Source organism: Crocodylus porosus, unplaced genomic scaffold, assembly GCF_001723895.1.
Source record: "Crocodylus porosus isolate Cpor-Errol unplaced genomic scaffold, CroPor_comp1, whole genome shotgun sequence".
Taxonomy (NCBI): Eukaryota; Metazoa; Chordata; order Crocodylia; family Crocodylidae; genus Crocodylus; species Crocodylus porosus.
The window spans coordinates 4,070,830-4,097,421 of NW_017728925.1; the positions used below are offsets into that span (position 1 = coordinate 4,070,830).

Sequence of the window (26,592 nt, forward strand, 5' to 3'; positions counted from 1 at the left end):
GAAGAAGGTGGGGTGGGGACTTGAGCCTGCAGGGGATGGAAGCATTGGGAGGGAGAAAGGTGTAAGGAATATAAGGGGATCGGGGCAGCCTAAGGCTGCAGTGGGGCAGGCACAATGGGAAGTAAGTTTTGTGGGGTGGGGGATGACAAAACAGGCAGCAGGGGGCAAGTTGCCTGCCTCTCGCTATCTGCCCCACTAACCCTCACCAAACCTACCACCTGCTTTCTTACCCCTGCACTTCCTACCCCATTACTACCCCTATCACCTCTTTCTCCCACCTCTGAACCCCCCCCCCCCAATTGCCTGCAGTAGTAGGGGGAGGAATTTTAAGATTAATTATTAGCTTCCATACATGCAGAAAACTTACTGTAATTATTGGAGGTCGCTTTAAATTGAAGGTTGTCTTGTATCCAGGTAAATATGGTAGGCTTTATTCTCTCCATTTTAAAATCCTGTGTTGCATGAAAAGGCCCCTGAAGCCCGTCCTGCAGATACTTAGCCTGCTGTCCTACTCCTTCATAGCAATAAGGAAATGTCTCCAAGTGAGTGTGCAAGTCTGCATAGCTTTATTTCCAGCCCTGGCACCTACTTCCACTGGTTTGACATCCTTTTGCCTTCTCTTTGAATCCAGCTTCAGCTCCCACATCATTTGAAGGCCCTTTTGGGAAGGTGGTCCATCAGATCAAAGCTGTGATAGATACACCCCGATTCTCCAAGGACTACAAGTGCAACAAAGTCTTCTATGTCCTCTGTCCACTCAACCTGAATGCCATCCCTGAGATTGAGGTAAGAGCAGTAGTTTTTGAGGAGGGCAGGGAAATGCTGGGATTTGAGACCAGCAGCAGGTTCTGGAAGATCCATTCAAGTGTGAGGGATGTCATGTGGCAGGGGGCAGCCATCCCTTGCACCACCTTCCCCTCATTTTCTGCATAGGCAAGAAGTAATCTTTCCCGGTGGCTCCACAGAGTAGACACCCTGCAGCCAGTGTAAGCAGGTCCTGTCCTAGGTGCTGCTTTTTAATGATCATTGCATACGAAACCACAACCTGGCTTTTGCCAGCCTAGGATGCTCCCTGGGTCATGCACATGCCCACTGTGATGTTGGAAGGCCATGCCAGCAGTGCACAGACAAGGTCTCTACTCGCTGATTCTAAGGGCATAGACAGAAGTGCAGCTCCCTGCAAAGCACTCTCTTTCTTACAGCAGGAAGTGTTCAGAGTTCAAATGATCCCCTGGACCAAACAGAAATTCCCTGTTTTAGAAGCTCACTGTTCCAGGGAGAAGGGGGAGCCTGCAGCCAGGTTCCCCTAGCAATGGCCCCTCCTCCCTGCAAGGCTGCAAAGCTTCCCCACTCCCATTCTGAAAAGGGGAGCAGAGGGAGTTGGTTCTAGGGGTTCCCCAGCCAGGCTGGAGGGTGGATGGGTGTACTGGAGCCCCAGCCACTAGCGGGGCTGGAATGCATCCTCCCCACCCTCGAGCGGGGGGCTGAAACCCCAGACTGAAATCCCTCTACTCCCTTCTCATTCTGAAAACAGCTTGAGGCTGGGAGACAGCTCAGACATAAGCTACAGAAGATGCTCTGTTTTGAAACATCTTCATCTGACCCCTTGTGCAGTGAGGGTTCAGATTTTTCACCTGATTTGGCCTCTTGTTTTTGTGTTGGAGGTCTGCAGTGTGCACTTGTTTGGTCATGGTTACAGATTGCCTTTTGGGCCAGATTAGAAGTGACCAATTTTTTTTGCCCTGTCTGTACCCTAATGATCACTTGACTGTGTGCAGTCCTCCAAGGGGATGGGTAGGGGGGGACTGATGTCTTCCCTATTCTGAATAGTGATCCATGAACTTGAGTCGCATTTGTACAATGGGAAGAGAGCCTATGGCAACAGTTCCCAGACTAGGGGTTGCAACCCCAAATAGGGTCATAACATAAGCAGGTGGGGTGGGGGGCTGTGGGTTGGGAATGAGGGGCTATGCTGAGAAAATGAGGTCATGCTGAAGAAAAGCTTGGAAAGCACTGGCCTATGGGCTTCTTGGGGTGGAAGCTGTATGTACAACAGGAGGGAGATGACCGTTTGGCAGATCTCAAGGAGAAGTGGGACTTCAGAGGGGGAGAGCTTGGCAGAAAAAGTGGGAGGCTTAGAAGGCATGGGCTGGGGCAGAAGAGGTGACTAGAAGGCAGATGCAAGCAGAGAACAGGGCATCAAACTTTATAAGACTGAGCAGTTGCACATGACCTGGGAGAAGGCGAGCAGCAAGGGAGTGCCAGAAGCCAAGGCATACTATTCCTGTTTCCCAGAACATGCCACTGGAAGATGAGGTATGGGTTTGAAGAAGCAAGAGTGATCTTCAAACCCGTACCTGTCTCTCCTAACATGAACGATGCGTGCCTCTAGTGGCTGGGGGGGGCACGGGTGTGCTGGCAGCAGTGGCAGTGAGTGGCTGTTAGTGTGGAGCTTCTGCAGACACTGCTGGCGCCACTGGCAGTGGGGGTAGGAGGGGTGGTGAGGGACCAGGGGTCGGTGACCACCCACAGGCAGCGACAGCCAGTGGCGATTTTTTTATTTATTTATTTATTTATTTTTTGCTGATGGTGTTGGTGGCTCCATTTTTTTTTTTTGTAGGGGGTACACTGCCAGCACCCCCTATGCATTGCCCTGTTCCCTAGAACTTATTATAATATCTATCTTCATCCATTGTTGGCCCACAGCAACCCAACACTCTGTCAGTCACCAAGAAGTTCAACTACAAACTTGTGAAAAGTGGGAGTGTCATTTTAACTGCCACCTCAGACCTCAAAGGATATATTGTGGGGCAGGTGATCCAGCTGCGCACAGACATAGAGAACAAGTCTGGCCGGGACACTGGTGCTGTTGTAGCCAGTCTGCTTCAGGTAAGAGTCGGTAGTACTGGTGCCAGGCCACTCCAAGATGGGTGCAGAGAGCAGTGTCTCAGGATGTGTTCTCCCCTGGCTGAAACTTGGTGCCTCTCCTTTTTCCAAATCTATGTGAGGGGGGTGACAAGGGAACTAAACCTTTTGGTTTCATAGTTAGGGTCAGAAGGGACCTGAGTAGATCATCAAGTCCCACCCCCTGTCTTGGCAGGAAAAAGTACTGGGGTCAAATGGCCCCAGCAAGGTGTTCATCCAGCCTCCTCTTAAAGACCCCCAGGGTAGGGGCCAGCACCACTTTGCTTGGAAGTTGGTTCCAGATCCTAGCCGCCCTGACAGTGAAGTAGGCATATCTCATTCTTTCACTCTGGCTAGCTCTGCTGACGGAGCTTCTCTGTATTCAAGTACTAAATGCCTCTGGCTGCTCCGCTGGAGGCCAGGAGTCTGCTACAAGCCTCACTTAAATGGTCTCTGCTTTTTTGCTTAAGCTGCTGCAGTCTGTTCTTCTAGCTCCTGAAGGTTTTGGGTTCAATACTTGGCTTGTTGGGCTGAATTGCAGCCATCATGAGAGCAGTTACAGAAGCCCTTGCTTATTTAAACCAGACTGGTTCAGACTCTTCATTCCTGCACCAAATTTTGACATACTTCTGCTCTACTTGGCCAAGAGCATGGGTGACTTTTGTTCATCTGTCCCAGAGGCTTGGTGGGGTATTGATGGATCTCAGGGAACATGGAACCTGTTGAAATTCTTCCACTTAATCTTTAATCTTTCTTTCTCACCCATGTGCAGAAAGTCGCTTACAAATCCAAACGCTGGATTTATGACTTGCGGACCATTGCGGAAGTGGAGGGCTCGGCGGTGAAGGCATGGAAGCATGCAGAATGGAAGGAGCAAATCCTTGTCCCGGCGCTGCCCCAGTCTATTCTGCAAGGCTGCACCCTCATACACATTGACTACTATATCCAAGTAGGTATTCCCGGCCTCTTCCTGGGAGTGTTCCCAGTGGGTCTTGTCTGTGTGGTGCTCCTTGGCTTCCTAGCATTTGTTGAGCAGCAAAAAAGTCGCAGCTTTCTTCCCTCCCTCTCCCCACAAAACAAGATGGTGGCTCCAGCTGCTGCAGGTCTGGGGCAGAAAGATAGAAGTAGGAATAAAAAGGGTGGGCAAAATATGGGCCACAGGATGGATTTGGCATACTAAGGGATTCTGTCCAGCCCATAGTGCCACTTGGCCCAGGGGTGGGAGGCAGCCCAGGCTGTGACATGTGGCTGGTCCCACTGCCCCCAGGTACGCAGGATGGCAGGGGTGGTGCAGCAGCTAGACTTCACTTCACTTCCCACAGCCCCTGTGGTGGCAGCAGCTCGCTCTGCCCAGCTGCCGCTGTCGCCGCTGCCACCACCACCACCACCACCAGATCTGGCCCTACTGTCCAGGCATCCTGGCTGTCTGCCTTGCACTGGATGGAGTGGGCAGGATCTCCATAAAGACTGGCCTGGGACGCCTACTAGCTGGGTATGTTCAGCTTGGGTAGGTGGGGTGGGGCCACAGGCAGGCAAGGGGTGGTGTCTGTGATCCTGGCCCCACCTGCCCTGCTCCCCGTGTGATGACACAGGGGCTGGGACCTAGGACGGAGCCATGATCCATTCCCTTTATATATCCCAGGCCAAGATGGGATCAATTGCCCCCCAGCCTACAACAGCTCACTAAAACTCCCCTTTCTTTAGTGACCCTCCAACCCAAATAATTGGCTGTATTTCAGGGATGGGCAACACCCTGCCCCCCCCCCCCCCAACTTTGTCCTTCGGATGCTGAGAGCTCTCAGCAGTATTTCCATTTTTGCCAAAGTTCCTTGCACATCCTGGGTGTTAGTGCCTTAGTTCACTGCCTTAACCAGATGCTTAACCCATCTTTGCCACAACAGATCTAAAGCAGCTGTATGACCTGCCTTGGGTCCATAGCTAGGACTGTATTGTACCTTGCTCATGTAACTTGTACAAAACTGGCATGCAAACTGGATGCCTCCTTTTTCTCATCCCTGGCCCCTTTTTTTCCCTAAGGTTTCTCTGAAGTCACCAGAAGTTTCAGTCACCCTACCTATTTACATTGGCAACATCGCTGTGAACAGCATCCCTCTGAGCCCAGCCAGGTCAGTCCCACACATCCCGTCTGCAGTGGTACCAAGTGCACCCCCAGAAGAGGAGGAAGCTGCAAGTGGCTACCACCCCATGGATAATGTTTCAATCCCCACCAAAAGTCATTCTCAGCAGCAGCCATTCAGCTATGCCCCAGGACTGAGCTTCCAAGAAGTGAGGCTGGATTCAGACCAGACTGGCTCCCCAAACCACCCCACGCTCTGTTTGTCAACGGGAGCAACCGTTCCATATTATGCCGAAGGGACAGTGGTTCCAGTTCCCACTGCCAGCTCTCTCATCCTGCCTCCGGAGTACAGCACATGGGGTTACCCATATGGTGAGTGTCCTGCTCCTTAGCCTGGCTTGCTGGAGTAACCTGTTGTTGAAACGTAGAGTTGTCACACTTCTACAGTGTGGTAGCAGACCTCCATGCCAGTGGAGCTCAAGCCAGGGCATGGAAAGAACCAACAGGCTGTTTTAATCAGTTGGATAGCTGGACAGTATTGGGTTTCTCTGACCCAACAGTCTGAGGTGAGCCTTATGAAACCACCTCCATTTCTCTACACCTCAGCTGTGCCATCCTCAGTGTCTGTCTGGATCTGTGAACCATTGTTTGCAAACTGTCCAGTGACCCCTGCTAAGACGTACTGGGCCACTGGGTAGGATCTTTTAGTTTTTCTGTAGTCTGTGTAAAGTACTTCCTCCCTCTTCCTCACCACTGGTCCTTTTTTGGGTCATGTTGGTAGGAACATGGCAGGCTGTCCATGAAGAGCTTGATCCTGTCTTCTGAAGTGTACAAGTGTTTGGCTTCAGTGGGCTTTGCGTTGGGCCCTCATTTGGCAGGGCAGGATGGTGGGTAGCAAATAACATTACCCGACTCTTAAACAACTTCCTTTCTGCCCCTGCAGAAGCGCCTCCTTCCTATGAACAGAGCTGCAGCAGTGCCAACTCCAGCCTCAGCAATGGCAATTAGCCCTGTACCAGAAGCCTGCAGGTGCTGCTCCTCCACAGCACTGTCTCTGAAGTCTGGTACAGCACAAAGCATCTTCTATTCCTGCGGCGGCTGGGCAGGGTGAAAGGCTTGTCGCAGTCTGGGATTTTTAAGTCACTTTGTGGTCTCCTTCTTTGTTTTAAAAAAAACCAGAGGGGGCTTATTGGAAGTGGCATAGGGTGTGGGATCTGTGCATAGAGATGGGGGGAATGGTACATTTTGCCCCCTCACAACTCCATTGCACCCTATAGCAGAGGAGCTGCCTGCCCCTGGGATGCCTTGCACAATAATATGATCCTGTACTGTAGTCCAACATGTACTGCTTTACTATCAAAGCACCTGTGATGCCTTATTTGAAATGCTACTGAACTGGTGTGTGTCTACTGTAGGCAGTGGATGGCATGTGTGGATTCTCCTCTTCCTTTTTGTGGTTAGAGTGCTGTTTCCAGTCCTGGCACAGGCTCAGCAGCCTCTCTCTCTTTTTTTCTCATCCCCACCAACCCTGTAGCTTTATCCTCAAACACTCCCAACAACAATGGGGCAAATGGGACCACCTATAGCAAGAGATCTCTGGAAGAAATAGACACAAAGTGGAGGGTAAAGAGAGCTTAGAGTACAGACCCTAGAAACTGCAAGGTTGCAGAATAACTGGCCAGCATCCTTCCTCCAGCTGTAACTTTTTATTAAACCTTTGCCAACACATGATGGTAATGGAGGCAAGATTAACTTGATCTATGCATTTGTAGGAACCCTAGCAGGGCCCATAGTGGGAATAGGGAAAGTTCTATACATTGAAACCTTTTTCTTGGCATTTTTTTTAAATCCAGCTGATGGGGGTTCTCCAAAAGGATGGAACACCCTTAAATAAAATAAAGCCTTGGTTCTTGGAGTGATTCCTGTAGAATACTTTTGGTTGTACCCCTTTGGTGTAAGAGGTACAAGCTTGGCAATACCAGCCAAATCTTAGCAGGGTTTGATTTTTATAACTACCCTGCTCAGTCTCCACATGTTCCCTGAGCTCGCCCTTGGCACCATGCCCTCTCCATTCCCATTGCTGTAGGCAGGCTGGAAACTGACAATCAAGCTTCTAGGTTTTCTAATGCTACCTCTGAACTCGCCCAAGGCACCTGTAATGGGGAAACCCCTTCTTTGCAGGGACCCTCTACTACAAAATGCTCACTTCCCAAAGAGCTGCCCGCTTTTTCCTGGGAGAGAAACTGTGCTGCATGAGCACCAGAGACTCCAGGACTGTGGCCTTCCCTACCCACTACAACAAGACTGTCTAGTTCCACAGCACTGGCTGCTCAGGCAAGGCCTACTCCATTGTTCGGATAAAACTAGCTCTGTAAGCCACTGTGGGATCACAGACCAGGCAGGCACAAACTGTTGCGTGGACATTTCACCTACTGCTGTATTTTTTGCTTGCTGTCACTGAAACCAACGGGCCAGCTGGTGAGGAGCGTGTGAGGCCTACACTCCTCAGTGGCAGCTTCAGACTGGGAGCACACAGCATTTGGCTCCAGATCTGAGGCACCAAGACAGCTACTAGTGACCCAAGAACAAAAGCCCCTTCTGGGATCTGAAGCCTGCGTCACGCTCCTCTTCCCCCCCTGCACTTCAGACTGCCTCTGCAGCCCCCGGGACTGGCTGCTCTGGGACAAGTCGCACTTTTCTGCACAATCTTTTTAATAGGGGTAGGGGTTAAGGGAACTTTTCCCAGCAGGACTGGCGAACAGCCATTACCTGCACTGATTTGTGTATAGAACAAGTATCCTTGTATATGTACTTATGAGAGGACCTGTTTTTAATGACTGGATTAATACCAAATTTTAATGATGTATTTAATAAATTATTCCAAAAGAGATGGAGTGGTTTGTGCAAAATGCTTATTTCTACATGTCCATTCTGGCCCCTTCTTCCTTGTTGGTTCTGTGTATAAATCTGACTCTTGACAAGCACCCTCATGATCTCAACTAGCAGTGAGTAGAGAGAGAGGGGCAGGGGTTGGTTGTGTTCTTCCATCAGTCACCAACTTGTCTGTTTGCTCACCAGCCTGCTAAGCCACCCTATTCACTACTTAAGTCAAAATAGTTTTACTGGGCACCAGAAGGATGGTGACCTGTCTGCTCAGATCTGGCTTGTAACAAAATTTTTTAATGCCTGATCCTCCAAGACCAGACAGCTCTCCAAAAAAAAGAAAAAAAAAAAAAGTGCACTTTACACATGGTTGTAGCCAGCCTTTGGCCAAACCATTTCAGTGAAACACACAGATGGGGAAATACTCCTTAACTGTGGTGTCTTTTATACAATGTTGCAGTCTGAGCTTGGGCTGTGGAGGCAAGCGCACACCTAAGGCTGTATAGCCAGGTCTGACATGCAGGTAACATGTCAAGGAGCTCTTCTTCTGAGGTCTCTCTCTTTCCCTCCCTCTCTCTCTTTCTCCCCCCACCCTGGCCTTCTAATGCTTATCTAGCTGCTTGAAGCATAGTTCACACTCTTGAACCAGATAACACCACTCCAGTCACAGCTATCTGCTTCTACCCTGAAGGGGTTGACACTTCTCTGGCACATCATGAATATTTAGAAGCAAAGCTCATTTAACATTTCTTCCTTTCCCTTGTCTCCTCTTCCCTCCATTTCCCGCCCCCCACCATTTTGTTTAAATATTTGTTCTTACCTGAGTGACTCTAGGCTTGGTAACCTGCTCCTGCAGTGTCCCCTTCTGAAGCCAGTCCTTACAGCCCTGGTTGTGCTATAGATGTTATACAGAATCCCGACCTTTCCTCCAGTGTAGTCTATGCAATTGTCCTTGTTCCTCTGCTACAGTTTGATTCCAGTTCCCCTGAAGTTGGTGTAAAGGGTCTGGTTTACAGTGGTGGGTTCTGGATTAGCATATACTTTGGGAATGCCACAGGACTCTTCCCAGACATGGGTTTGGAAAAATTAACATGTGATGACATTCCCCCTAGCTTCTTGGTTCTGCAGTAATGTCCTGGTGGCTTTCTAAATAAACTTGCTTCTGGTTCAGTGCATAGCAGTCCCTGGAAAACGTCCTTCTCTTCGGAGATGAGGATGAGGGGAATGCACGAAGCTAAAGAGCTGCTGTTTCCAAACGTGGGGTGGGGAGGTGACTTCACTAGGCAAGCATTTCTAGGTGTATGTTGGCAGAGGTGACAGTCTGCAGGCATCAGTCAATGGCACTAAAAATCTCACAAATGCCTTGAGGCTGGCACCCTGGCACTTAGGGAAGATGGCTGCAACCATCAACTGGGTGCTGATCTCTGAGGGTATCCCTGCAGGCATGGTCCACTGTGGACCCTGCCAAATGGTTTCTTGTTCTTTTGGCTGTGGTGCTAAATGGATTTGTGATGCATTCTGGGAGGAGCACCTCTGTGTTCCTAGCAAAAAGCAGAGACTTGAACTTGGGTCAAAGAGCCTCCACAGAAGTGAACGGTGGTGCTCTAGGTATGCCCTTGTCTTCCCACTAACGTAAGCTAATGCAAGCTCATGTCTGTTTTAGCATCCAGCACAGCAGCCTTTGACACAGTTTCAACAGTGCTCCATGATTAAGCTTTAGCTGCAGAGTGCTTGAGCCTGCCTGCCCAAGCTGTTTCCCCCTGGATGTTGACTCTCTTTAAATGCTGTTGCTTTTAAACTCTCCACTCACACAGTTGAAACTAAGCAGCCTATGGCTTTTGGTGCTGCTTGTCATTCCCCCTTTCTGAGCACTCCCTGCCTTTAGTGACCTATTTGGGAAGGGAAGACCTGGAATCTGATCTTATGGCTTCTGCCAGGAAGGCCAGAAACCTCTTGTGAGCATCAATACAGGGAATCCTTGTTCCATGGGTGACTGGCGGCTCCTAAGTCTGGGGGAGGCATGAGGGGGTGGGGAATCCTCTAGCAACTAGCTGGCAGGGGGGCTCCCCTAGCAGCTGCTTGCCAAGCACACTAGCACTTCTGCATGTGGTATGGCAGCAGAGCCAAGTTTAGGGGGGCACAAGTACTCTCTGTGCCTCCCTACCAGCTGGAGTGCTTGCTGTTGGTGGGAGGGGCACATGCCCCACTATACATTTGCCTATGACTTGCTGTGCTGGATGCCCCTGCTGGGAAACTGCCTGCTAACCAGTCTTGAGAGCCTGAAAGGTTTCTCTTGTAAGAGAAAAGAGCTTGCTTCCAGATGTGTTCTGTGGTGTTAGCTTATAATTGCCAAAGGCCGGGGCTTGCTCCATTGAATTGAAATTAAATTAAATGGTAACACTTTCACTGTCCCTAGTACAACTCGTCCTCCAATGGAAATGGATGGGAGGAGGATTATCTCCCAGCCTCATCTAGAGTGTGTTTTGGTAGCTGCCTGGTTTGGCATGCAAAAGAATTTCCAGGTCATGTCAGATGTGTGGTCCCTTCATCCTACATATCTAACAAATGATGCAAAAAGATAGTACAAGAAGCCCTGCAGCAGGGAAACATGGGATAATCTGATCCTAGGCAAACAAGTGGGAGGAAAGCTTCTTCCTAATTCCTACCACAGCTAGCTCATGCCAGGAGGCAGAAGGGTTTGTATCATTCCTTGCTGAACCTGTTTTTTTTCCCCTCAAACGCTTGCTTCTAGAATTGTAGGTAAGCATTATATATCGATAATGAAGTAAATCCTACTAAAGCCTATAGCCTTGACTTCCTGTTATGGTGTGTGCTACAAACTTAAATAGGCCCTTAAGTGGGGAGGAGGTCTTTCCTCTGTTGCACCGGTTTTCATTCTGGATGTCCTCTACCAATCTCATCTAATCCAAACCCCTGCACAAATGGTCCTCATCTTATCCTACTATGGAAAAGGGGAAGAAGCCATTCCTGCCCAAAAAATGGCACAAGTACATAGGGATTCATTTAAAGTCCTGGATCAAACCTCTTAAAATAATTGTTGATGGTGTGTTTTACAGACAAAGGGGGAGGAGTAGGGGATGTGAGTGAATTTGCAAGCTAATTGTTTCCATATTGAGCATTCAATGGCTAGCACCAAAAATATCTTGTTCCTTTTTTTTTCTTAATTTGTTATCTTTCTGTTTGTCCTTGTCCTGCTTTCTAAATGTGGAGCCTCCATTTTTTCTTGTCTTCAATGTTGTTTATTCCACTAAACACTGTTTTTGGCACTTGTCATTTCATTGCACAGGTGAGATGGAGAAGTGGAAAGTGGGGGAGGAGGGAGAGCTCCTCATCTTGCAGATCAGTTTTCACTTCTTCTTTGATGGAGTTATTTAGTTAATGCGCACACGTGGTGAGCGGTCGAATACATTTGAAACTACCCTGCCTCCTCCCTTTGTCTACTTGAACTACAGTCATTTTGCTTGATAGCCAGATGTTCCATTAATATTATCTCATGGCCTGAAGCCACTAGGAAAGAAAAAACAGGGTTTGAGAATATAATCTGAGCATTTTATTTTCTTTCCTCCTTTTTTTTTTTCCTTTGAATGGGGGAGGAGGGATTCTGTTTTTCCTCCTCCCTTTCTGGACATGGCATTTTCTCTAAAAAGGGGTTTTATTACATTGAACTTCCAGCACATTGTTTTCTTTATTGTGTTCTTGCACTAGTGATGGCGGGGGGTTGTTCTGAGTTTCTAGCTCCATCTGGAACATGCAATGTATTTTAATAGACTGTATTTATTTGCAGGGCTGAGAAGGAGGGTTTGTTTTTGGGGGGGGGTACAGTTCCCCCCAACACCACCACTTCCATCCAAAATACACTTGTGTCCTCTGTAATCCCCGTACTTGTGGCTTTTAACACTGTATTCTTGTAATTCTTTCTACACTTCTGTTTTATACAACATTTCTGATGGTTCTGTACAGCAAAACACTTCTGCACATTTATTATATAGTTTAAAAAAAATAAATGAGTGCAACCCACAAATGTCTGTCCAAATTTCAAGTGTAAATAAAATTCTTGTTTTGTAAGAGAATATGTTTGGCTCAAGGTAATGTGTCAACTTCCAAGTTGCCCTCTCTTAGGTGGGATGAAGTGTGTAGCCTTCCACATTGGAAGCACTATAAAATGCTGGTTTAAACTCCTAAATTCTTTGAAACTGAAGAATTGTTCTTTTTCTGCTAGTCAAGAAGTGAGTGAAAACTAAAATCTGGCATCTTTTGAGTGGTGCCTTGAATTTAATAGCTTGAAAACCATTTCTCTAACTTGTAACTAGAACTCATGAGAAACTTTTTCCCAACTAAATTCCATTTGAGGGGCTTAACAGCCATGCAGAGTGTTCATACTGGGTGCATCTACATGAGATGCTACTGCACAGTAGCGTTGGCGGTGCTAACAGTGATGCACAGCAAGCTACTGCATAGTAGTACCAAGTTACTGTGCACTACTATCAAAAAAGTGCAGCTTCGGTACTGTGCGATAACTGCACAGTTCACCACTCATGTAGACATGGCTGCTGTGACGCATCCTCTTAGCCCCCCGCCCCCCCCCAAAAAAAAATAGCTGGTGACCTAGGAAGAAGCTATGACCTTCCTATGACAGCAAGTCACAACCTTGTAGAGTCATGCAGGAGACATTAAAAGTGGCTTTTTGCTTCTGATATGTACAGAAAGGGAAAATATAGCCTCTGCTTTCTGTGGCCATTGGAGGAAGCTTTGTTTTTTGGTTCCCTTTCTATAGGGGCTGGGATCATCCTGTCATTAATTGTCATTAGTCCTGTCCCCCGCCCCCCTTTCTCTGCTGTGGCCAGTGTTCACTGTTCAGTGGGAATCCCAACTCCAGAACACCATTGGTCAGTGTTGAAGCTGATGACTGCATATGGGAATGTGCATTGCACCGGGGCCTTTGGGGACAGCCCAAAAGCCATATTCCAGATGCTAGAAAACATCCCTGAGCTTTCTTTGCGATCCTCTATTGCAACCTCCAAACTGGGGGGGGATGGACCTCTGTTAGTTTTCCTCATGCTTTGCTTAGCATCGCCTTCAGACTCTCAGCTCCTGCCTTTAAAATTAATATGGGAGGCTGATTTTACAAGATGCATTTGTTCCCTCAGCAGTATCAACTGGAGCTGGCAGCTTGGGGCTGTGTTTTGCTGTGTGTGGAACAGGAAGCAGCAAGACAGGATAAGAGCTGGGCCAAGCAGGGAAGGACTGAGAAAGCAACATGTGCTGTAAAACCTGTACAAATTGAAGACTCGCTTTTTAGAAAGAAGAAGCCTTTTTCCCCTGGGTGACCTGAAGCATTACAGAGTGTGGAATAGGGGAGCTATAGGCAGATAAACTACCCTATGGGGCAATTTGCCAGTCAATCAAACAGGCTTTCCACAAACAAGTTGCTTACTGAAATCCTTGCAGTTTTGGAAGAGCTGTAGGAAGTGAAGACTTGCTCTCCCAGGCTATACTAAATACACAGGCCTCTGCCTTTGCCTGGAAGTCAACAACATGCTGTGTAAATGCAGGGACCTGCTTGTGCAAAACAATTTGCAGGATTAAGACCAACCAACTGGCGTGGCGTGCTTTGTCAAACACTGGTTGGCTTCCCTTTGGAGCTTCATGTAAAATGGGAAGTCTGGAAAAATGAAGGTCCTTTAGTTGTCCTTGCTATAGTTGGGTCCCTCACCAAAGGGCTTTAAGCGATGGAGCTTGTTTCTGGTCAGTAAATGATTGTGCTCATATGAGAGAAGACTGAGAATGGGGGTGGGGGGCATACCAGAGTTAAGAGTGCAAAAGCTCCAGCAGCTACTACAAGCATCCTAAACTGACTTGGCCCTTGCCAGTGCAATACCTCTTCCCAAATCATGGTTGGATCTTTCCTTAGTGGTATCTGTGCTTGGGGACCAAGAACAGTGCCATTCCTGCCCTCAGCCTCAGCAGGTGAGAGGAGTTGCTTTTCCTGAGGGGAAACTCGGCTTAATTCACACGCACAAAAGCGGTCACCCAGGCTTATTGAGCAAAGGCCTGCCAGACCATGTGGGCAAGTGTGTGGTGTTGGTGTGGAAATCGAGCTAAAGCCTTGCGACTGAACTTGTTCCATGTCTCTGAGCGGAGGGGGAAGCAATGAGGACCTGACAATTCCTCTGACCCACGGGGTAAGAAATAGGTTAGCTCAGGTCCTCGGCTAAAGCAACGCTGTTTCAGGAAGATGCAGATCTCTGTTGATCTAATATGGCAGCATCTGAGCTCTGTGACTGGTGCCCCATGCACCAGGCACAGTACAAACAGCTAATAAAATATAGGCTTCTTCCCACTTGCTTTCACACCAGCTGTGTAAACAGTCTGTTTTCAGGAGCCCTCCAGTGTAAATCTTAATGCAGCTCTGGGGGAGGATGCTACACTACAAGGACAAGGTGGCTGCTGATGCCCCACGTTTCAAAAACTGCCTCAATCTGTTGTATGGCCCAAGAGCTTGCCCTTTTTTTTCCCTTTACGTTGCTAATGACCACAGTCTCTTGATATATTTGCACAGCGTGTGACACTAAGTTTGAACAGTCCCTCCTAATTGAGTTGCAATAATAAAAAGTAATAAAATATTAATAAAATAAAAAAAAGCTTGGTAGTTATACAGGTGCCTAAAACACAATATTTAACTATATGCTTTTTGTTTGGGTTACAGTGATACTCAAAGACCCCCACTTAGATTTGGGACCTGTACAAGCACAGTGTAAGCACCAAGGAGGTAGTGCCCATAATAGAAGGGAACAAAGATGGGATAGAGCTAGGCACTGAGCTCAAAAATCTGGCCCTTCCTTTGCTTCTTAAATAGAAATGGAGTTCTTCTGAACCGCTGACCTCCAGCCACGGAAGCAAAGTACTTGGAAAACTAGCCTTAAAAAATGTGCTTGTATCTCTGCAGTTGTACAGTGGCAACATTGGGAAAAGACTAGAAGCCTTCGCTCAAGTTCCTTGTCTAGATCTGGGGGATCTCATCGTTTCTCTTAGTAACAAATCCGAAGTGAAGTGAGAGAGAGGAGCAGAGGGAGAGAAGATCAGAGGAAAACATATGGGTTTCTTGTAAATAAGGTAGGGCTGCTGGAAGCCTAGCAGAAAACTCCAGATAAATTTACGTGTGGAGGAGCTGTTAAGGGGGGAAATGAAGACCTCTGTTTTCTGGTGTTTGAAAAAGAGAAACAGACTTGCCTCCCTGGAGAAGGCTGATCAACTCTAAACACATGCCTGCTACTACTGGTGTAGGCTTTTTCTGCAGCAAATGGTCTCAGCGATCCAGAAGGCTTGTCTGGTGCATAGCAGAAGGGAACGGGAACGGCAAATTCCCTTTTGGCCCACATAACATCAAGGGGACAACCAGGGTGCCATGCAGGACTCTGCTGTCCTAAGGTCTGTGTCATATACCTACCAGCCCTGCTGATGACCGGAGCATACTGACTAGATGGAGGAGAGAAATTTGCTTTGCATCTGGTAACAGATAACAAAGAACGTCTAATTTGTGATTACTGGAGCCAGCCAGGAAGAGGCGTCAAATATTTGCAGAACATAAGAGCTGGGTTTGGTTTCTGTTGAAGCTGAGAACAAAACTCATATAGACTTTGGCAAAAGAGGCGATTCCAGCTTGCTCTCTCCCTCGTCTTTTGGAGGAGATGCAGCAAAAATCAAAGTTGTCATAGAAGTTGCTATTTCTAATCTAAGCAGCTAAATTGTCTTGCTGGTTAACTCACCCTGCAATTTAGATGATTTTATTGTTGTCTCCCTTAACTCTCACGTGGTCCCATGAAAGCTTATTTAGGGAAGAAACTGTAAACAGCTTGTTAGGATCCTAACCAGATGGACCCAGCAGTCCTGGATATTGGGCATGCAGGGCATGCTCCATCTTTAGGCTCAATTTGCGTTGATTTTTTTTGTCTTGTTCCGTTTCTTGAGCCAGCCTCCCTCCTACTCTCCTCCCCTCTCCCCCCGTCTTGTAGCAAAGGTCGAACTGACAGCTCACAGGTAATTAAGGCTCCATGTCCTTTCCGAGAACAAAAGGCCTTGGTTGTGCTGTGTTGGGAAGCTGGCTGTCCTCTAGGGGCTCAGCAGAGCGCAAGACATCCCCAGCCATGCAGCCAGGCCAGCCACGCCGCAAGGAGGTTTTAAAAATCCCTAGCCATGAGTAGCCTTTACGAGGGACCCTGCTCAACAAGCACAAAGCACGGCTTCCCCTTGCCCTTTGGCTCTTGGATCTCAGAGATGTGTAGTTTTGCGTATTGATCCCCTCCATGCCCTCCCCCCCACTTGTCCTGGAGCACCTCCTCCTTCACCGGAGCCCACTGGGGTGGTTCCTCGCTGCGGTCCCCGTAGCAGAGCTGGGGGGCCGCGGCCCCGCTCTCAAGGGCGCACTGACAAGCCTTGGGCTTGTCCTGCTCTGCTCTTGCAATACATGTCGGTGAGGGAGGGTGGGAGGGACTTTTATTTTGACTGCAGCCTTCCCGGCTTGTTCTGTCATCTTGCCATGGGGTGGCAGCAGCCTGCCTCGCATCCCTCTTCATCCTCCTCCATGGGGCTCCGTGGCCTAGTTAGGCGGGGGCCTGCAGGCCTGTGGCCTTCTGCTTTTGTGTGTCTTGTGTCTGGCCAGGGCTCCCTGGGCAGCTTTTTATTTCCTTCCCCCTTCACCGCTTTTCTCCATGTTTCAGCAAAGCTCTTCTATGGAAAGCCCTGGGAATTGCCCCCGCACAATGCAAAACCCCACACCGTGTGAACTGGGATTTCCTTCTCCGTCTTCCTGCTATGCCCCTTGGAAAAGGATTGGTCTGAGGGGGAACGGGCATAAGCCCAGGCCCAGAGCACGATCAATGGAGGCGGCAACAGCTAATTCCATGTTACAACCCCGTCCTGGAGCAAAGGGCTTGGACTGAGCTAGATGGTCTTGTGGCTCTAGGGACAGTACTTAAAGCTGCTGATTTGCAACAGGAGGCAGAAAGGGCTCCAAGTTATCTTCCCTGGGGTAGGGCGCCGGGGAGGGTACACCTGCTTTCTGGTGCAACCACTGCGTTTTCCAGCAATAGGATTGTTACTGATGTATCTTTTTGAGCCAAGGCTAAGTGTCTTCCTCAGTAGTGCTGGCTGAGCAGTTTCCGGATGGAGAAGCAAACTCTACCACAGTCTAGAAATTTTATTTTATTTTTTTTAACTTGTATCTGAAGCCCAATCAGCCAAAACTAATTCCAAATCCAAGAATCCAGAAGCATAAGTGGCCCTACTACTGGCAAACATCCTCCACCTGCACCTGGGGATTCAAAACCTTTGGCGGGCATCCCACTTGCAGGATCAAACCTGAAGCCTTGGGGCTTGGATGCCCCTGAGTTTTGCTTGCCCTTAGCCATAAGGCCATTGGAAAAAGCAAGGGAGGAGACTCCTATTTCTATAAACTGGGCTTAATGCCGCTGCACCTTGGTGGGTACTGAGCCATGCCAGAAGAGCAGTTCTCCTGTGAAGCGGTTCAGGAAAACTGCCTTCTTGGACACAGATATATGGTATTTCCTCTGGCGGGTTAAGAAGCCACTACTCTTGATCTGAGTCTTCAATAGGTACCACAGCCTAGAAATAGCCCCTAGCTGGGCTACAGGCTAGAAGCTGGATGGAGACCTGCCCTGAAAAGGCTGATGGCTGGAATGACAGCCCCCTGTCAGCCTAGGGTTAGGGGAGTGATTTTATCTTTAAGGTTATCTTTGCCAAACACATGGCAGACCCCACCCATACCAGAACAGAGCTGTTCAGCTCTGGGTATGGATGTAAATGCCTGTAGATAAGGGGTTTGGAGTTTAGAGCAGGAGGTTGGAATAAGGGTATTATGTGATCTTAGCTGGGTCACTCAGGTTGCCTGTACTTCAGTTGCCCAATCCAAAACTAGTGTTAAAGTCTCTCTTCCTGCAGGAAACTGAATCATCACCATTGGTGAGATGGTCTGCGATTGTCTGGAGAGCCAGAGATGCACAGGATGTTGTTCTGGTGAAAAGTTAATCTGAGGGCTGTTCAGCGTTTGCATTTGGACTGGCACATCTTAGACTTGTGAATGGTCTCCATTTCAAAACCTCAAAATTACAGCACCTCAAACTAGAAAATGCTTCTAAAAATCTGCCTTCACATCCCTTGATCTTTAATCTCAGCATAAGATTTCACCTGGAAAAAAACATCTGCCTTGGGTATTTGGTTAAATCAGGATTAAACAACTCTCTTCTGAACAGAAAACTTGGAAAACTCGGTTCATGTGGCACAAACTACAAGAGCTTACGGTTGATGGTTGAGTTAGACTCCAGAGAGGCGCATAATCTTTCTGGTCTTTGTGTTCACTTCCTTCATATTTACAAATGAACGTGTCTGCTTCTTTTGGTGCCAGTACGTAGCTAAATGCCAGAGGGACCTGACAAATTACTTTAGTTGGAAAAATATGGTAAAATATCTGCCCTCAAGTTTGATGTAAGCCGACAAGCTCTCCCAGTGATTTACTCCAGACTTGCTGAGACATTGCCAGGAGCAGAATCTGTTCCTCTGTCTCAAAGACCTGGTTTGCATGCTAAATTGTACTAGTTTAATTGAATCCATTTAACATCACAACTTTAGTTCAACAATTGTAATTTCTGTCCAAACTCTGTGGAAGCACTTCGCAAACCATGCTCAAAGGCTACCTGTTTTGGGTAAGGTGAGATCTGCCGTGTAAATACCCGCTGACTTAAGGAGATGTTGCCTTTCCTTACCAGAGAAAATGACTGTCAAGTTCCACAAAATACTTTCTTAGGGGAACGGGACAAAAGGGCCCATAGGTGATGAACTGCTTGCTTTCAAGGTCCTCTCAGCACAGTAAGATTTCAGGGCGGCCAGATGGCCTCAGAAGAAAGGAAGGAAAAGAAGACGGCATTCTTCTGGGGTGGCTAGCCTCAACATCCTTGTTTCACATCAGTTGGGTGACAGAATGGCAGCTGACATAGTGGTAGGTATCAGCTCATTCCTCTTCACAGTTGTGAAGAGCCTGAACAGATGAGATGCTCAACAAAGATGGGCCCCTTCCAGGCCCTGGATGCTGGGGTGGGGCGAGGTAGGAAGTTGCCGTCCAAGCCACAATCCAGAATTCTGCAGTCTGTTCCGTTATCATGTTCCAAACTAACGCTCTAAATCCAAAGACCCTCAAATTTAGGGGAACAAACACTAGGGTTTTGAAAAACATAGGTTGTGCTCAGGACTGGAGGTTAGTGGCTCCTGGGATGGTATGATGTGGTTGTAGTGGTACGTGGTATCTGATATGTATTGCTATATTGTTGCTTGTTAAAATGGAAAGAACGGCCGCGTCTGGACAAGCCATAATGCACATTCAGGCATTTCCTGCACTGCTACCTTGCAGCCTTGGGGGGGTCTGACCCCTGGAGATCCAGGGGTCAAAAAAACCCATGCAGAAAAAAAGAAGGGTGGTGCACACGGGGACACGGCACGCTGCCCAAAACCAGAGCCTGGCTGGCCAGAGCCACACTCCAGCTGCTGGCCAGGCTCCAAGCTGCAGGAGCAACACAGCTGAAGCTTCCCTGGCCCCCAGATAAAGCTGCTGGCCCCAGCCTCCCCTGCCCCACCTGGGGTAACCCACCCCACGCCAGAGAGCTCCCTGGGGACAAGCAGTAGCACCAGGTGTCCCACTGCTAGTTGTCCCTGGGGAACCAAATGTCTGCGCTTGTCTGAACATGGCCAGTGAGGCTAACACAAAGAAAGAGTTATTATGACCAAAGGAAAAGCTGCTTGTATGTCAAAGGGGAATGCACAGATGAGGCAAAGAGTTAGTTGGGGGTTTGTACAGCACCTAGCAAAACTGTGTCTGTGACTACAGTTCCTAAGCCCTGCACTACTACACTATGAATTAAGAGTAAATGTTTTCGCTTGATCTGAGCCTTCAAGAGGCCGAGAAGCGATACATAGAAAAGCTCATTCTCAGCCATTCAATACTGCCAGCCTCTGGACTTTAACTCTGAGACACCTCCATAACCCAAGGGGCATAAGGCTCTAGGAAATAAATCACTCTGTGGGGCAAAGGAAGGAAGAATTGTGCCCTTAGGGAGCTGATGTACTTTGTAAATTAAAGCTAATGGGTGTTGGGGGTTCTAATTGATCAGGGATGGGATCCTCAAAATGAGTCATCAGATTGGTTCTAATTGCTTTTCATTGATGTTACCCCACCGATTTGAAATGAGCTAATGCTTGATTTATACTGGTGTAAGATCAGGATTAGATCCAATAAGCCATTACAACTGCTAAATTGTAGGGGGTATTTATGCCCCTACATACAGAGCCTGAAGTATCTTCTTCTTTGTCTTTGTTTTTGTCAAGGCTTGTAAAAGAGTTAATTGTTTCACATTAGTGGATTTACAACCCTGTGTATTAGGGGATTCCTTTCAGGTACTCCCAGAGTGCCGGCAGTGATTGTGGCCTTCCACGTTTTGAAAAAGATAACAAAGGCTGATGTAAAATCTTATACAAAACCTAGTCAGACTCTATATGGTGTGATTTTGTTTTTACCCAAGTAGTTAATCTTTATTTAAGAAAGGCTATTAACACATTTCACCCACTCTATAAAAAATGTGGGGGAGGTAGAAAGCTGATGTAATGTTGCAAAGAATAAATCCTCTGAGCCTTCGACAAAAGGAAGAAGGAATGCTGAACCCTCAGAGAGGTTTTAATGGGTGTTAGGTTTTTCAGCGGCCACTCATACACTCTTTTGAGCATCCTCAACCAAAACAATGGCTAACAGTAGGGAATCCTAATATGCTTTTTTTAAATTTTGGAGACCGTAATTAGGTATGGATTAACATTTCTATTTGGTTAAGAATGAATGGATCTTTCTACCCCCAGCACATATCACAATGTTCTCTACTTTATTGAGGGAATATTCTGAGTTTTAGGATGAAAATGTAAATATTTGCTTGTTACAGACTTCAGGCATTTCATGTAATTGTTTATTTTTAACATAAATCAACCCCCTACCCACTGAATACTAACATCCTACTGTGTATGGAAGCCCTGTGACAAAACCATAGGAATCAACATTTAGGCTTTTGAAAAAATAGTAAACCTATGAACGTGCACTATGATTCTGCATATTCTCTTGGTTTCGGTTTTCTAGCTGCTTCCGTCTATATTTTATACCATCCTGGACTTCAGTGGGAAGCTGCTGACTACTCACCACTTCTGAAGAGAGTCCACTCAATGAAGCACCGAAGCACAGATTTGGGAGCCTGAACCAAAAATCTTGGCCCAGGCTGCTCTGTACGGCTTGCAGGCAAAGCAGCAGTAGCAAGCATCCAGAACTCGAATCAGAGCAGTAATTGCTTCATAATTAAATAACAAGGACTTGCCATCTTTGTATGAAAAGAAAAGCTAATGCGATTTGCCTGGAGACTGTCAGAAAGGATCAGAAGAGGCACAACTGCTCAGTGCTCTCCACTGTAGCTGTAGCACATGGCCTGTAAATGTCCTCAGCAACTGATATAGTCTAGGTTTCCTCTGCTCTTTTGATTATTCAGACCATGGAAGATCTCATGAAGGAGCGGCTGGCTACAGTGCTCCTTCTGCCCATTGCACAACATTCTCGCTGTGGCTTCCTGCCATCCCAGAGGGAGCTGCCTTTCCTGGATAGTTTCTAAGTGTTTTGGGATGCAGCAGGATGAAGGGCATAATATAATCATCAGTCGGTTTATTTACACGTATAATTAAGGTGAAGAAATAAACTTTGACCTAGAGTGAGCTGCTCCTGGGTGCAGCGTCTACACATGTCCAGGACAGCAGCAATTTGAGGCGGGGCAGAGCATGCATGGGCTGGCAGGGTGTACAGGGGAGGGTCAGCCCTGGGCTCTCGGGGGCAGTGTCAGGCTGTGGAGGGACCGGCTGGGGCATGAAGGTGCAGAACTTGTAGAGCTGTGTGAGTAGGTCGCAGGCAGGAGCCTGGTCCCTCACCCAGTCACCGTCTATTTGTGCATTTCAGTGCAGTTACGTACTCCACCATAAGAAGTTGGGGACAGTACTATCCTACGGCAGAGCTAATTAGTTTACTCAACCCTAATACTGGTGCATGTGTAGACACTGATGCTTTACTGTGCCACTAGTCTGCTCCACAGCAGAGGGGGTGGTGCAAGTATGTACCCTGAGGATCTTCAAAAGGAGACTGGACACACACTTTGCTGGGCTTATTTGATGCCAGCAGTCTGCAGAGCAGGGGGGCTGGACCCAATGATCTCCCAAGGTCCCTTCCAGGCCTAAACTTCTGTGACTCTGTAAACACCACATGACGCACCCATGATGTATGCAGCAGTGGCTCTCAACCTTTTTAGACTCAAGCACCCTTCCTTAAACTAGAAGTGCTCCTTGGGAAAATCCCAGCTCTTATTTGCATTTGTTTATTGACCTCTGGGCCGGTCAGGATGTATTTATTAACATTGTGGGCTCCTTGAAATCTCTGGGCTGAGCTCGTGACTGTCTTTGCCTCCTAACTGTGCTAAGTGGCGCAGCATCCTGGAGCACTCTCGAAAGGATCTCAAGGCACCCCGGGGTGCTGCAGCACTTTGCTTGAGAAGTGGTATGTGCATGCGTGTGCCTACGCAATTCCACAGAAGCCTTCCAAATGCCTCTGAGATCTATTCGTCTATGTCCATCCTGGCTCACGACCCGCTGCAGAGCCTTTCTCGGGCTCCCCTCCCCCCCGCAGCAGCGGCACGTGCTCCTGGCCGTATGGACCCTGGCTGCTGGGCCCCGCCATGACACTGTACGGACATGGAGGCGCATCGGGCGCCGCCATGACCCCGCACGCATGCGCAGCCGCCGCGGGTGCCTCTCCATTGAGAAGAATGAGGGGAAGCAGGGGGAGGAACAGGCGCGAGGAGCCGCCGAGGGGCGGGGCTACGCTCCGGGGCTCCGGCCATGGCCACAGTGGATGCCGAGGTGAGTGAGAGCGGCGGCGTCCATCTACCCCGGGCGGGGGAGAAAGATGGGGGAGCGCGCAGTGGTATCGCCCTGGGCCCGGCAGGTTCCGTGTGCGCCGGGGAGCGGGGCGCGCCCCCCCGCGCTGTGGTTTAGTCCAACTCCTAGGGGGAAGAACGCGGGCGCTCCTGCCATTGTGTGCGCGGGGGGGGGCCCGGGACTCTGTATAACTCACACCCCTCCGCGGCTGCCCAGTGGTATGGGCCATGCCGGGGCCGGGGCGCTCGCCGGGAGCCCTCGCATGCAGGTTCCGGGGTTCCCCCGGGTGCAGGCTAGCCCAGCCGAGCCGGAGAGGGCCCCGGGCGCCCCCTAGCGAGGGGCGGGGGAAGCGCACCCTCCCGGCCTGTTGGCCCATGCAGGGTCCGGGGCTCCCCGGCTCGCATGAGCCATGCAGGCTGCGGGGTCCCTCCCACGTGCGAGGGACGAGCCATGCAGGGGCCCGGGCCCGGGTCCGGGCTGCGGCTGGGCATGAGCTATCCAGGGCGCGGGGCTGCGCCCCTACATCCCTGCCCAGCTCCCTGGCCTGGGCACCACGTGGTTGCAGGCATGCCAGGAGCCATGCGTGATGTGTGTCAGATGTGGCCCCCTTGGCGCACACTGTTCAGTGTCTGGGCGCTGGGATGTGACCAGGTTTTTTTCTCGCCACCTCTTCCACTCTCGCTTGCAGCCAGGTCTAGGTTAGCACTTCCCAAACTTGGCCCGATTCTGGCGCCACGTCCTCAGCAAGGCCCTCTCGCTCCCAACCCCCGTGCCATGACCCCGTCCGCCAATGTTGTGAGCCCGTTGGGGGACTGCTGGTTTGGAGGTTGTGATTATGTTTCCACCGGGCTCCACACGTGGGGCCGTAGCATCGCGGGGGCTGCCTGCCCGCCTGCTGGGTCCGGGGCCTCGGTGCTCGAGGTGAAAGAAAGATGGATGTGTCTCATTTTCTGCTGGGCGCGGAGACCTGCACGGCGATGGGGAGCACTTGTATCCGCTGACCGCCCCCGCTCCCCACGCAGTCAGGGACAGCCCGAACGCCAGCAGCTGCCTGGGACTGGCAGGTCAATGTTGCCAACGAGTAGGTGGGAGGGTTTTGTGCCAGTCCTCTTCTGCCTCCTTCCCCTCCCCCCCGAAATCAGCCTCATGTTTCCCTTCTTCCTCAAGGTAACCACTGAGTGCCTTCTCAAACTCGTTAATCAGGCAGTGATGCTTAGCTACTGCCTCATTTACCCTTCTTACAAGGCACCTTGACATTTTGGAGGGATTTTTTTTTTTTTAATTTGTATCCGAAGCCAAATTAGCCAAAATTATTTCCATATCCAAGGGTCCAGTGGCCCTACTACCGGCTAACATCCTCCACCTGCACCTGGGGCTTCAGATGTTTCCAAAACCTTTGGCGGGCATCCTACTTGCAGGCCCAAGCCCGGAGGCTTGGGGTTCGGATACCCCTGAGTTTTGCTTGCCCTTAGCCATACAGCTGCAGGAGCAAGCAAGGGAGGAGACTCGGAGCAAGCAAGGGAGAAGAAATTTTGGAGGGATGCACTTAAGTATAAAACCAAACCTTCTCTTTCTTCTCAGTCCAGTAAGCAAGTTGGAGGTGTTACAAAGGAAATGCATTTTCATTAAACAGGTAGTTTCTAAACAACGCAGAGGAAGAGTAGCTTCCAAAAAACCACCAAAAGTTAGAACCTTGCTCTCAGACACGGGAACAGTGGGCTGCAGAAGGAGAGAAGGCAAATTTTCCTTTTGTGAGAACAACTTTTTGGGACCAAGGGACTTCATAGGTTACCAGGAAGCAAAATGCCTTTGCAGGCTAGTCTCTGTTGGTTGAGTGTGCATCCATTGGTGTTCCTTTCACTTTCCTTTTGCCTATTTGGCAGAAATGGGTGCAGCAACCACTCCAGGGTAAAGCTGATCAGGGAAAGGTTGGGACGCGCTTTCTGTGGGAGGTGGAGTACACTGCAACTTTTCAGGGGTCTGTCAGTGCAGTTGGACTGTACAGCTTCCAGCCACTAAGCTTTTATTTCTGCTCAAGGTTCACATGGATATAATAGTTTGAAATGTGCTGTTTCTGGAGGGTGAAGGATTATTTGATCCAGAGCAAAAATCCCTGAAGAAAATGGTGTTTGCCAACTTCCCTGATCCCATAATGGCAATTAGTCATAATGATGCATAACTCCAGGTGTCCCCAAAGGTTATAAAATGAAGCTCAAGGTATCCCATTAAAGAATATAAACATCTCATAGAGCTGAGATGCCTTTTTGCTTGCTTGCCATCTGAATGAAAGGCTACAGCTTTCTGAACATCATTTCAGAATGTGTTACCTTTTTGTACGTCCACATGCAGGTTAAACAGTAGATTGCAACAGGTTGAGTGGAGACCCTCCACAGGCCAAGAACGCCACTGTATATGTGTGAACAAAATGCACATAGCTGTTGCATACTGATAACTCCATAGCTACTGAGTGCAGTTAATGATCAACATCCTCCAACAGGTTGGCTGCACCTTGCATATCAGGTATACAGGAGGATAGGCTGTCACCTTTCCCAGCCTGCTATTCTAAAATTGAATGCAAAATGTTATGCAGTGGCAGAGAAATTTCAGCTACAAGTGAGATGAGCTACACAGATGGCAATGTCAGCAGATCTTTGTATAGCACTTTGAAGGTACATCCTAAATTTTTTTATGTAGGCAGAAGTCTCTTTGATTTCCGTGGGAGTTCTGCTCAAGGGAGGATGCTGTGTATTGGATTCAGTCATAACGGCAGTCGAGGGCCTGATCCTGCTACCATTGCTCTTGTATAGCAATGCCTGTCAGGGGGATGTGGTATGAATCATGCCATGTGACATAAGAATTAGCAATTCCATCCTTTTATCTGCCAGCTCTGTGTTGAGTTGGTGCTGCCTGGTTGCAACCAAGGCAGAGGTCTATTCTTAACACAGCAACTCTCAGCGCACAGGTGAGTCTTACAAATACGCACATGTACACGCACGCGCGCGCACACACACACACTATTTTTAGGGGAAATCTCCCAAGGGTCTGGCTGAGGTCTGTTCCATATGTAATTTTCTGAAGAGATACTGAGAAACACTGGTCTAAGGATGCTGGCAGTGGAATTTGATGGGAGGGAAGAATCATGAATTATTTGGTCCTTTCAGATCAGTCCTTTCTTGCTTTTCTACCCCATCTCAGTTCCAAGAAATTAACAGACCAGATTTCGCTCTCATTTGCACTCCAGGAAAACGCACTGAAGTCAGTAGGGCTGCAGCGGCTTCAGTTCACAGCAGAATATGGAAAACTGATGCGGTTCTGGTGTAAATATTCAGCAGCTGAAATAGTGAAGCAGAGACTGGCATCCTTTGATCAGTCTCTATGACTAGATGAATTGACAAAGAAACTGGGTAGCATTAAGAAATGATGTTGTATGGTCAGAAGAGTCATAGTTCCTTCCTTTATCCAGAGCTTAGCGTGCTGGATAGAAGGTGTTTCTACCTCTGCCCTTGGGGTGTGGAGGGGAGGGAACAAATGTGTATTTGGTACGGCTGTGGGAAGTATCTACAGCAGCTTTTATGAGCCTGTCCATTGTCTTGCGCTATTGATGATCTGTTAATTTCAGATAAAAACGCCTTCAACCTGTCCTGCAGCTCGCACCTGCTGGAGAGCGGAGGACCATAAAGGCAAGCTTCTTGTCC

The 26,592-nt window shown here is 48.7% G+C and overlaps 2 protein-coding genes across 3 annotated transcripts in view; both read left to right on the forward strand.

Annotated features, from left to right (window-relative positions):
• Positions 1-6,855, forward strand: part of ARRDC1 (arrestin domain containing 1) — a 38,132-nt gene extending 31,277 nt beyond the window's left edge. Inside the window, exons 4-8 of the mRNA XM_019541099.1 lie at positions 632-786; positions 2,707-2,889; positions 3,677-3,853; positions 4,942-5,353; positions 5,925-6,855. Of these exons, the coding sequence (XP_019396644.1) occupies positions 632-786; positions 2,707-2,889; positions 3,677-3,853; positions 4,942-5,353; positions 5,925-5,989 (992 nt within the window). The 3' untranslated portion in view covers positions 5,990-6,855. The remainder of the gene's footprint in view (positions 1-631; positions 787-2,706; positions 2,890-3,676; positions 3,854-4,941; positions 5,354-5,924) is intronic.
• Positions 6,856-22,763: 15,908 nt separating this feature from the next.
• Positions 22,764-26,592, forward strand: part of EHMT1 (euchromatic histone lysine methyltransferase 1) — a 154,321-nt gene continuing 150,492 nt past the window's right edge. The window contains exon 1 of one of the 2 annotated variants that reach the window (XM_019540600.1): positions 22,764-22,879. In XM_019540600.1, the coding sequence (XP_019396145.1) occupies positions 22,786-22,879 (94 nt within the window). In that variant the 5' untranslated portion in view covers positions 22,764-22,785. The remainder of the gene's footprint in view (positions 22,880-26,592) is intronic. The other variant, XM_019540598.1, reaches the window with a different exon arrangement.